We start from the raw sequence: 13,076 nt of genomic DNA, 5'->3' as shown, positions 1-13,076 counted from the left end.
CTCTTTGTGTCAATTACTGGGATACTCGCAGTGTTGTAGATACTTACAACTTCATGTGCTACAGCTGTCACTCTCTTCTGCATACAATCATATTTATTGTGCTTTAAGTAGTAGTCATACAGTCTGTAAACATCACTAGATGTAGGAAGTTGATTTTTTTTTATAACTGCAGGCTGCCCCAGAACTGAGTGTTTAGTCCCAAGTCTTGTGCTGACGGACGCCATTTATTAATACTCAATACAATGGAAACCAACTTGTCCAAACAATATCATATAACAATTAGAAAAGATTGATTATAAACAACTGATTGAAATAAACCCTGTTGTAGCAAGAATCAATTACCACTTTTTTTAAACAATCTAAAATATAAAACAGAACATGTTAAACACATATATTACTGTAATACAGGGTTTGATGAGGGTAAATTTACGATATGCTAGGATTACTTTTGGTTGAGTTAAGGTAATGTATGATTAATTTATGGTTACTTAGACTTATCTAATCTCATTTCATGTACCAGCGAATGTAATATAAACTAAACGCAGTGAACACTAATAAGAATATGCCTTTATAAAATTGATATACGTTTTCACATTATTTCCACATTTTCAACTACAAGTTGCAAGTACTTACTGAGCGTAAAATTTAAAAAATCTTATGGTCCCTAGATTTTGGACCAATAGAACAACTTTTTATGCTATAGCCACAAAAAAAAAAAGTATGACCCGCCTTAATATACAGCCCTATGAATTAGGGCAGGCATTCAATTATGCCAACCTATTTGTGACCTGAAAGTGCCTGAGGTCAACAATTTTTTGCTGACCTTATTCTATATTTAAATTTTAAATAAAATAATTAAAATAAAAGTGGAAAAATGAATATTTTATTTAGAAATTAAATAAAATGTTCGTTTTACCACTTTTTTTTAATTATTTTAAGATTTAAATAAAATTATTAAAAAAAAAGATAAAACAAACCCTTATTTAAATTTTGAATAAAATAAAATTTAGAATTTATTACATGATATTAATGATATCTTATTTCTAACAATATTTTTGCTTATAGATCCATATTCCTATGAAAGTGACAGTCATGTAAAATACTGGTTAAAACAGCTTCGTGCTGATTTTTCTCATTCCCGTGCAAGCAATGCCAGCTCTTCAACAAAAAGCGAAAATGACTTATATCTGTTGTCTCCAGAAGGTAATTTGCAGTTTGAAATCTCAGCTCAGAATTATTAAAAAGTATTGCATTTTGTTATATGCTGAGTTCTTAAAAGTTTTACTAACAACAGTAATACATAATAATACTCTATCTAGTGTCTCTTATCCAAGATTTTATATTTAAAATTTTTAATATTGCTTCAGGGTAAAATATTAATTTATAAAACAAAATTTTTTTTTAAAGATATGCAAGTTTTTTATCTCTTACAATCAGCAAATCATTTTTTACTAAATACCAAAAATATTTACAATACATTTAAAAAAACAATGTATTTGGTTTTATTAGCCCAATTTGTTTTGAATACAGGGTACAGCAGCGATTTGGGAACTAATTTTCAGCTAGGTTTTGTGATGTAAATAAAATACTTCTGCAAATTGTTTTTGTTGATTAATGTTCGATGACCATCTTAGATTTTAATAAAATAGTAAATAAAACACATTTTAGTTAAAAGTTTTACAATGGAAGCCAAAAGAACTGAAGTTTTAAATTTGATTCACGCGAGTTTGTCTGCATGTGAAGTAATTCGTGTTTCTGGAGTATTTAAAACTACATTTTACAAAGTAGTTAAATGTGGCAGTGCTGAAAGAGCCTAAATGCCTTCTCCAGTGAATAAAAATGTTGATAAAAAGTTCACAGAAAAGCTTAAAAACATGTTGAAAAGAATCCTACTGTATCCATCAGAAAGACAACAATATTGTTCAATGTTGATGAAAAGACAGTCAGAAGAACTCTAAAAACACTTGGAAAAGTCAGTGTGGCCCGACCTTCATGTCAACTTTTAACAGAAAAACTAAAAACTTTACGATTGGAACAATCAAAGAAGCTTCTTAATCAGCTAAAAAGCCATGCTTCATCAACAGTTAAAGTATTCTCAGATAAAAACTTTTTAGTGTTGACTGTGTGATAAATAGGCAAAATGACAGATTCATTGTGCAGAAGGGTGACAAAGCACCACCTGTGTGTCACATTAACCACCCTCAGTCCATCATGATGCTAGGAATCATCGCTTCTAATGGAGAGAAATGTCCATCAATCTACATCAAAGAGAAAGAAAAAGTTACCTCTGTTGTGTATAATAGCTTACTAAAACACTATGTGGTGCCATGACTGAAGAAGACATTCCCAGAAAACAATTACATTTTTCAACAGGACAATGCACCTTGTCATGGGTCCAGAAAAGTTCAACAATATCTTCAGGACAATATGGCCAATTTCTGGTCCAAACACTTTTGGCCACCATCCAGTTCTGACCTGAATACCTTGACTATAGGGTGTGGAGCGTAGTTGAGAGTAAGGGCTGCAAAAAGGCCCACATAAGTGTCAAGTCACTGAAGTCATCAATTACTCGTGTTTGGAACTCAATGTTAAGTGACTATATAATAAGCACCTGCCAGTCCTTCTGTCCTAGGCATGAGGCAGTGATCGAAAAAAAAAGAAGACTTGAATGTTAAGGTGGAAAAAGTATTTATCTTCAACTTTTCTTTTATTAATATTCCATGAATATAATTTTTTAGTGTTTTAAAAATTCATTTTGAAAAATGTTCTAAAAAGTTCGCAAATTGCTGCCACACTCTGTATATCTTTATAAAGATTTTGGTATTTAAAAGATTGAATTTTATTTTTTAGATTAATGTAATTAGGGAAATGTAAATATATAACATTTTATAAAAGCTTGCTATAATGCTTGGACAATTTAAATCTGTCTTGAATTGAAAAAAAATTGATGTTTGTTATACTTTTTTTTTTTTTTTAATACCATATAAGCTAAGATAAGTTTTCATATTTTTTTCAAATGTTACAGTTATTTTATATTACCTTTGCCAATATTAATCGCCCCAAAGGGCAACAAAAATGTTTTTATGTATTAATTCCTGCAACAGTTCATGCATATTATTTACCACAAAAATAATTAAAACTGTGTTGCTTTTCAAGAATTTAAGAATGCTGTAGAAAAATGTTACACAGTCCAGAGTATTGTTTAGTTGCCAATTTACTTGATCCAAGACACAAAAGGTTTTTTTGTTGTTTTTTTTTTTCACAAAAAAAAAGAAGCCATTATTTGGTGTTGTATATAAAAGAGGGACTATGTTTGCATATTTAACTAATGTAACTTTATAATATAAGTTGTAATTGTTTAAAAACATAAAGATACTTTTAAAAATTAAGTTTCCTAACCATAAAATATCTAAAAATTTTAGCTTTTGAAACTATAATTGACATTTTATTCATCAGCTTCTGATAAATTACAATAACTTTTTTAACTAGCAGGCTCATATATTTAAAGGTAATAAACAACTGATGATGGAGGTTGAATAAACAGCAAATCTAATCTTTCTATATAGAATATTAAAAGTGGTATATAGACAAACATTGATAAATTATGGTTGAAATATTGATAGACAAAAAAAAGTAGAATAGTATTTAAGAATAAACTTTATTAAAAACAGTGTGAAATAATAAAATTATTAAATTATTTAAAAAAATAATTTGTGCAATTCAGTGCATCCACAAAGGTAACTTGATCTCTACATCAAGTTGAAAGTGAAAATATTTAGTTTCAACCTCAAATAGGAATCAAAATACCATTCTATTTAATCATGGTTATGTTAAGAGAAATATAAAAAAAACTGAGAACCTTATAAAGTGTGAATTTAGCTGACAATATCGAGCAATTATATGCTGTTATTGAAAAAAACTCTTATGTAATACGTAATACAATTGAAGCCCCAACATCAAATAATCATTTTACAAGTGGAAAATGGTTATTTGATGTTGGGGCTTCAATTTTCAAACCAAAAAAAATGATTTCTTTTTCAACCCTAACTTAAACAGTTTAATTTCATGTCTTTAGCTATATCACAATTCAAATTTTTATAGCTTATACCATATTAGCTATTTCCTTTTTTATATATTCTTATATGTTTGTTTTTTTTACCTGGGTAACGTCTTCTTTTTTATTTGAGAGTTTGCCGTAAAAATCCTAGTTTTATTGATCACCTTAACTAAAACACTCTATAATAATGTTCTGTAATACTTGTATAAGAATCACGCAATCAAAAAATAATGCATTATTTTAAAAATTATCCTGACTACAAAAACTATTCTGATTGTTAAAAGTACATTGTGCTACTGAAATCTAAAAACCAAATATATCTGATTTCAGTAGCGCAAACATTTTCTTTAATATGAACACAACTTGTCTTGATTGTTAAAGATCCCTTAAGGGTTTTTTATACTGAAATTGTGCATCCACATTTTGAATTTAGTATTACTGTATGGTCTCCTTACCTTGAAGGAGATATATTGGAACAAGTACAGAGACAAAGACTTATCTCTTAAAAAAGTTATCTCTTAAAAGCATGAAACATTTGCAGAAATAGCACAACTTTTGACATAGCAACATTAGAAAGCAATTGGAAAAAACAATCAAAAGGTATTTCACACCCAATTCGAATAATGACAATATAATAACTTCGGAAAAGTCTATGTATAAGAAAGATCTATATATTAATTTTTTGGCTAATCTTTAGTGAAACTTCATTCAATTAGCTCTGCGTCTAAAGCAAATTGATCACTTTGTAAGCTTAATTTAATACTTAAGTTATATTGATAAAAAGATATTTAAGATTTTTTATAATACAATCTGTCCACTTCTTGAATATTGTATCGCTGTATGGTCTTTTTCCTTTAAAGGAGTAATGTCTAGTTTGGAAGTACATTGATGAGCTCTCTTAGAAACATGACATATGAAGAAAGACTCATGAGTTTAAATTTAACACAACTTTCAACAATAAAGAGGCGACTTGATACAAATTTTAAAAGTAATCAATAAAACAGAGAATATAAATCTACCTTTAAATGGATACAGATTCTTAAAGCAATTAAATATTCAAGAAAATCAGAATCAAAATAGTGGACACAAATTTAGATAACAAGCTGAGTTTGCTAAAAGTGATTCTAGATCTCCTTAATCGGTATGCAAACCCATGGAATGCTTTACCAGATAAGGGCCTTGTTAAGAAGAGTTCTGCTGCTCATATTTTGTACAAAATGCCATTTGCATACACATTCAGCAGTTTTATGTTAAGCAAAAACTTTAATCTTTTGGGATATTTAAATTATCTTTTGATATGGTTTATGTGATGTTTATTCAGAAAGAATTAGGTCATTAAAAAAGCATATAACTGCAACTGAATTTTTTAAAAAAGCAGTTTTATAAAAAGTTTTGTAAGAATAATTTATAAAATAATCATTTTATATTTTTTTTATAAAAAGACTTGAAATTTTTTTTACAGTATTAGTTAAAGAAGAAATTTTTTTCCTTTTATTTGTTACTTAATGATTTTTTTTTTTTTTATCATTCACCTCCCTAAGGCTGAGAAGGCCACTACAGTCAAGAAGGTTGTTTTGTAGTTACAACCCTCTCTCAACTCTATAACTCTGAAACACGACCCTCGATGAACAAGGCAGCTGCGCTGAGAAACAAGTTGAGCCCGGTACTACCAAGAACATGGGGATCGAACTCAGAACTTCTCACTTATAAGGCGAGCGCTCTATCACTACACCACATACTGCAATTACATTATGTAAAACTTTTCGTAATGACTTTACTAATGAAATACATTATATAATAGCTTTATGTATAACATTATGTAATGAATTGAAGGGCTTTTTGTGAAACAATGACAAGCCACACTTTTTTCAAAAATTAGTTATTATCATTTTTATAATAATAAATAGTATACGCAATTTTTATTTATTTTTTTTGTCCAATATATAATATCCATTAGTATTTTTATGATGTATAAATTTAAAAGAATATTTTTTTCAAATATTTGTTTTTGTTGGCTCACAATAAGCCATTCAATTATATTACATTAAAATTATATATTAAATTATGTGAAAGCAACTATAAAATTTTTTTATTTTCATTTTTAAGGATGGAGAAGTGTTTATTTATAGAAATTCTATTTACAAATAGATTTAAAATTTTTTGTTTCTTATTGATTCAATATCATGTAATGTTATTATGACTGTTTTATTTATGTTGTTTTATTGTTATTATTTTTATTTTTATTGTTGTTTTATTTATGTTGAGTTATTATGAAAGTTTTATTTATGAATGTAAGTTATGTTTATGAATATCTATCTGGTAATTGATAAAATTTCTCTATAAATTGTTTATATTCCATCAAAAATAGTTCATAAACTATTTTTGATGGATTATAAACAATTTATAGAGAAATTTTATCAATTATTTTTATTTTTTATTTTTATTTTTATTTTTACATTTATTTTTATTTCAAATTTTTTTTTATTTACATATTTGAATGAATTCAAATATGTAAATAAAAAAAAAGTTGAAATAAAAATAAAAATAAATGTTATACTAGGTTGTCCCATAAGTTCGCGGGCACTTGAAGCTAATATTTTCAAACATAATTTTTTTTATGATGTTTGACTCAAATCAATTAATGATTGATATTATTTTGTAGTATTTTTATTCCTCTTTAAAATGGTGTATCGCTTTTTGTAATTGTGATTTAAAAATGTGTCTTTTTAGTTCTAAAATGACGGACGAAAAATATGAGATTCGCGTACTTTTGCGTCACTATTGGAAAAAAGGACTGAGTTCAAGAGATGCAGCAGCTGAAATTTGCAATGTGGAAGGCGAGGGAATGGTCAAGAAAACCGCCAAATGGTTCAAGCGCTTTAACAACGGCGAAACCAGCCTTGCAGATCTACCCAGGTCAGGCCGTCCATCGACAGTAAACAATGAGGTGCTGCGCGAGCTGGTGGAGCAGCAACCACAAACTAGCACCCGCAGATTGTCGGCAGAGCTCGGCCCTTCCAAGTCCACCATCGATCGCCACCTCCATCAAATCGGACTCGTCAATAGGCGCTGCCGAGAAGTTCCTCACGAATTGACGCTTGCGCAGCAAAAACGACGCGTCGACACCTGCACCCATCTGCTCGAAAACCCCAAGGACCTTCGTTTCTGGCGTCGAGTTGTTACTGGAGATGAAAAGTGGGTCTTCTTCCGTAACGCCAATAAGGCGAACGTTTGGATCCAGCCCGGCCAACCCGCTCTACAAGTCGCCAAACAGGATCGGTTCGTTCACAAGGTCATGTTGTGTGTTTGGTGGAATTTCGAGGGGATAATTCACTTTGAGCTTGTTCCAAATGGTCTTGCAGTGAACGCCGCACTCTACACTGAACAACTGGATTGTGTTTACGCCGCTCTCTCGGCTCGTTATCCTGCTTTGGTCAATCGAAAGCGCGCGCTCCTGCTACACGACAACGCTCCAGCACACACCGCCGTTCGCACCAAGGAAAAAATTTCGGAGTTGCCTGGAATTGAAGTTCTTCCTCATCCTGCATACAGTCCGGACCTTGCGCCATCCGACTACCACCTGTTCCGTTCGATAGCTCACTTTCTTCTCGGTAGGACCTTCGATTCTTTGGAGGAGGTCGAAAATGGGTGTAGAGAGTTTTTCGCCTCCAAACCGGCGGAATGGTATCGTCGCGGAATTTAGAAATTGGCGCAAAGATGGACGAAAGCTGTAGAAAGCAATGGAATTTACTTTGAAGAATAATTGTTAATAAATATTAAGTTACAATGAAATAAAGTTTTGTCGCAAAGTGCCCGCGAACTTATGGGACACCCTAGTATATAAGATTATTTTTAGAAATAAATTATGAGAAATATAATCTTTTTCAAATACCGAACTTAGATTTCATCAGCAATTTATTTTATATTTGTTTATATGATTTTTAATTTGATTTTAAATTAAAATTAAATTACAATTTGAACTTTAAAATACGCTTATAACAAATTTAAACTTCAAAAGATGCAAATATAAAATGAGTTAAAGTTACACTAATTAACCTTTTTGTTACAGCACATAAGAACAAGTCATAGGCAATTTTTCATGCTAGTTGTTTAATTATATATATATATATATATATATATATATATATATATATATATATATATATATATATATATATATATATATATATATATATATATATATATATATATATATATATATATATATATATATATATATATATATATATATCTGTGTGTGTGTGTGTGTGTGTGTGTGTGTGTGTGTGTGTGTGTGTGTGTGTATAAGTTTTAAATGTTTTAGCTCGTTTTAATCTATTTAACATATTGTTTATTTTTTTCGTGCCTTATGTGGTTTTTTCGCTCCGTACCTTATTTTTTTAAATAATTTAATATGTTTTTTCTGTATCTTATACCTTGAATGAAGTTTTATGCTTACTTATGTGTCCTGTTTTGTTTTAGTTATACTTTAATAATAAATTGTTGTTGACTATGATTGTGTATAACCTTTTTCTTCTTAAAATAAATCTGTGTGTATTCTGAGTATCTGTTCATTTCTCTTTGTTTTTATTAGTTATCCTCTTTTATATAAAAAGTTTTTTTAATAGAAATGTTTCATATTTCTCTGTGGGCTTTCATTGCTCAGTCTAGTTCAAGCACCACAGATTACCTGCATCAAATATAACAAAAATTGAACTTTTAGAGATGTAAATATAAAATGATTTAAAGTTACATTAATTAGCATTAAACCTTTTTGTTACACAGTGAAATCTCCTAACAAGATGTGAGATGAAGTAGTTAATTCTCATAAACCAACTCTCAAAACAGTTTTAAAATTCTTGAGAATTATACACAAAAAATAAATAAAGCGACATGTTTTTGTGAAAGGCTGTTTCAATGTGTTAATTACATTTGTTGTATATATACAGTCACAGCATTATTTATACTAATTGAAATTGAAATATTTATACTAATTGAACTATATTTATACTAATTGAAAGTTTTATTTTTTTTGATTTAAGAGTTAAGTTGTCACTTTTTTATTTCTTAGATTTTCGCCACCACAAAAATTTTGTGTCAAGTTAAATTTCAAAATGATACATATACATCATTTTATATGGGAGTCTACAGGAAAAAAGTGAAGTCTTTACTTTTACAAATACAGCAAATGTAATTAACAAGATTTTTAATTACATTTAGTCTTATTAATTTAATTAACAAGACTAAATGTAATTAATAAGACTAAATGTAATTAATAAGACTAAATGTAATTACTAAGATTAAATTTATGATGATAAAAGTGAAGAAATTCTCCTAATATATAGTGGTTTGGCAAGCAATATGTTAATATGAATTGAAATCAAAGTGTTGTTGATACTTTTTCATTAAAAGTGAAATTTATCAAAAAGAGTGCATAGAAAAGTACTTATTATGGATTGCCCATAATAGTAAAACAATCATAACGGTAAAACAATCATAATGATATAGCAATAATTGCATAATTGTTTTATATGTTTAAAATTTGAGAATTTTTTTAATCACCAATATTCTTACACAAAATCTTATATATATTTACAAAATTAAAACTCCCATGATAATACTTTTAATTACAATAGTCATTAAAATAATCATTAAACAGTAATCATATATCAATGTATGACTTTTAACATGTATATCTATGTGACATCTAACATGTATTATTATAATTCAGTAACATTACAATAGAACATGCCCTCTTGGTGAGTTAAATGACATGTCTAATTTTTATGAAGGTGAGGGGGGGTTAACTGTTTGTCCAGAGCATGTTACTTGTTATATTCTTGAGAATTATGCCAAGCTTGAATGACATCATTTTTATATTTCCCTTTAGCATTTTCAGTTTTATCCTCTGGTCTATAAAGAATATTGTTGAGTGATTCATTTGAATCCTGAAATGGGATATACCGGATTTGGAGTTTCAATGTCAAAAGACAAGGTATTTTTCTTCCACGCTACCTTGTATCCACAGGCGGTCACATTTTGTTTCTTGAGTTTGTTTTACCCAAACATTATCACCCTTTTTGAATTTCTTGTTGACATTATTCATATCTGCTTTCCTCAGTGTATTGACACCTGTAATAAAACAAGTTGGTTCTCTCTTGAATTGATGAGCTGGACTTTTAGTACAGTTGGATGATTATTTCTCATTGTACAACAAAACTCATTCCGAAAATCAAGCCTGGATCTTTAGCCTGGACCTTTAGCCTGGATCTTTAGCCTGGGCAATGCTATAAAAAGAAGCTACCTAATTTTTCAAACTCAGTTAGCTTTATAACTTTGAATAGCAAACCTTGTAATCAAGACTATTCAAGAGAAAAACTGGTTAAATGTAGTAGCATTGATGGTGGTATCAACTTATGAACTCTCACACAGAAAGCAAATGGTTTGCTTTCTGTGTGAGAAAACAAATCATTTGCTTAACTGCTACACTTAAGCCTCAGGATTAAATTCTGTTGTTTTCTTTATATCATTTTATTTTTGTTCCGAAACTCATTTATAATTAATTATTTATATAAATTAGCAGACATTTATGAACAAGGTGTAACAGGCATAATGAACATACATTGCTTTAGGTTTTTGTTTAAAGTTATTAAATCTTGTATCACACAAAATCGTTTCACAAAATTTCTTGATCTCCAATAACATTATAACTTGCTTATTTCTTTTAGATAATACTTGTTGAACTCATCAGCCGCCCAGTGTTATACAGACATGGTTGCCCGGTGGCACCACAGAACCAGTTTTTTTAAAGGATAACTTAAAATATTATTTTGATAGAGTTAAGTTATCAAAAGGCACAATTTATTTGTTGTTACATTGCCTAATAAAAACTCCTGGTTTTTATCAGCATTAAAATAACTAAAATAAAGTTGTTGTAAGAATGAATTTAAAAGCTAAAAAAAATTTTCAAAATTATAAAAAATAATATCCGTAATTGTTATAATAATAAAGAAAATTAGAATTTTTTTAAAGGTTATAAGATTTTTAGACAGTTAAATGTTTGAATAACAGCAGTTTTATTTTTAACGTTATTTAGTTTGCACCCTAAAACTCCTAAAATCTTTTTCAGTAAAATGAAACTTGTTTAAAAATAGGTTAAATCATAGAGAATGCAAGGATAATTATAAAAACATGTATTTAAATCGATTGTTTTCAACAATTGATTTAAATATGTTTTAAAATTTAAAATGTTAAAACAAATCATGTGACTTTAAATCTGGGTAAAATAAATTTTTGTTAACCAACCATTGACATATGTATTTGTTTCAAAATAACATATGGAGACAAGTAAAAATTAGTATATAAAAATATTATATTATATATAAATAAATATTATATTTATTTATTTATAATACTAAATCAAAAATTAGTTATAAAAAAAATTTTATTGCATGTTTGAATGTATTTTCTTAACTTTGCTTTTTTTATAAAGTGTCGAAAAATGTTTAAACTAATAAAACATTTTATTATATATTTAATGAGCGTAATTTTAACTGTTTTATTATAATTGCTTTAATAATATTTTGTCTACTTTGTTTTTAAAAGTAAGTTTTTGTCTACTTTGTTTTTATGACTTGCATATGGTTTTATAACATACATAATTTGAAGTAATCCAATGAATAAACTTACAGATAAGACTCGTTTTTGAACCGTTGTTGAAAAGCCTATTTTTTAATATAAAAATATTACGTACATAATTATTGCATTTGATTTGAATAATTTACATCAAAATGATTTTTTATTAAAGTTCTTTTTTTTTTTGAAGTATTATTTTTTTTAAATGGCCACCCCTAACATAAAATTTTGGCGTGCCACCAACATTAACTAAATGATTACTTTCAGTTGCCCTTTCCTGGCAACCAACCAAAAATCTATACATCACTGGTGGTCTATACATCACTGTTGGCATAAAAAACTTTAAAAAGGTATCCATGATCAGTCTTCTCTGTTTAGCCAGCGCTTTCGCACTTTAAAAAGCGCTTGCCAAAAAAAAATAAAAGTGTTTTGCTTTAAATTGCAACCAAACATTTTCTTAGTTTGTTCAACTTTAATGAAATCTTTTTTTAACCATTTTTTTTTTTTTTTTTTTTTCCTAGTATTTATTCAAAACATTCTTTTTGCTATTTTTATTTTAATTTAAAAAGCAGAAAAAAAAGAATTTTTTAAATAGCTCAGGCTAACTTAAAAATGACCATCCTGCTAGCGCTTTTTTGTGCACTGGATTAGATTTAAAGTGGAGAAGACTTCATAATGGGCGCCTGTCTTTATTTGACTTCATTTTTAAATAATTCACTTTATACTTTTCCTAGAAATTGTTGCTGTTTTTTTGTAATTGTCTATGTTAAATTATGACATTGTTATCACTGTCAAATAATTGTTTGTCTATTTTTAATTATGATATTTTGCTTTTTATAGATCAAGATGATATGGTTCTTGGTGCTGAAGCAAAAAATTTTTGCAACTTCACAAATGCCTTATCACCTATTCTTTCGCCCATGATCTATAATGATGAAAAGGAAAGGTGAGAAATATTTATTTAGTGTTAGTTAAAGATGTTAGTTAAAACAAAAGAAAAGCATTGTCTGAAATGTCAAGAAAATCCAACTTTTACAAATAGTAATAAAATTTTTAAAGCAAATAAATAACAAAAATAATCTGTAATTAATTATATCTTTATTAATTTTAAAATAGTTATATCTTGATTAATTTTAATACAATTCCTTTTTTTTTATTATTAAATTAAGAAATTTAATTTTTACTAAATAAAAATAAGCAAAGCTGATATAAATATATATGACTTAAATTATACAGGCCTTCAAATGCAACTTTTAAGTAGTGCTTTGGTTGATTTGTGGTTTCTGTAATAGAGCCATATTAGTTAAAAAGTTCTGGATTAAAAATTCCTTGCTGCTAAGGCAATAGATTGTTATGAAAAGTTGCTAATGTTTCACTGGTATGT

General features: G+C 28.3%; 1 protein-coding gene across 1 annotated transcript in view; it reads left to right on the top strand.

Moving 5' to 3' along the window:
- The window catches only part of LOC100200540 (uncharacterized), a 37,646-nt gene that overhangs the window by 6,449 nt on the left and 18,121 nt on the right, over positions 1-13,076 (top strand). Inside the window, exons 2-3 of the mRNA XM_065799716.1 lie at positions 1,066-1,203; positions 12,533-12,638. Of these exons, the coding sequence (XP_065655788.1) occupies positions 1,066-1,203; positions 12,533-12,638 (244 nt within the window). The remainder of the gene's footprint in view (positions 1-1,065; positions 1,204-12,532; positions 12,639-13,076) is intronic.

The sequence above is a fragment of the Hydra vulgaris genome, chromosome 06 (genome assembly GCF_038396675.1).
Source record: "Hydra vulgaris chromosome 06, alternate assembly HydraT2T_AEP".
Classification (NCBI taxonomy): domain Eukaryota; kingdom Metazoa; phylum Cnidaria; class Hydrozoa; order Anthoathecata; family Hydridae; genus Hydra; species Hydra vulgaris.
Note: the sequence above shows the minus strand (reverse complement) of the source record. Positions and strands in the feature narration are given on the sequence as shown.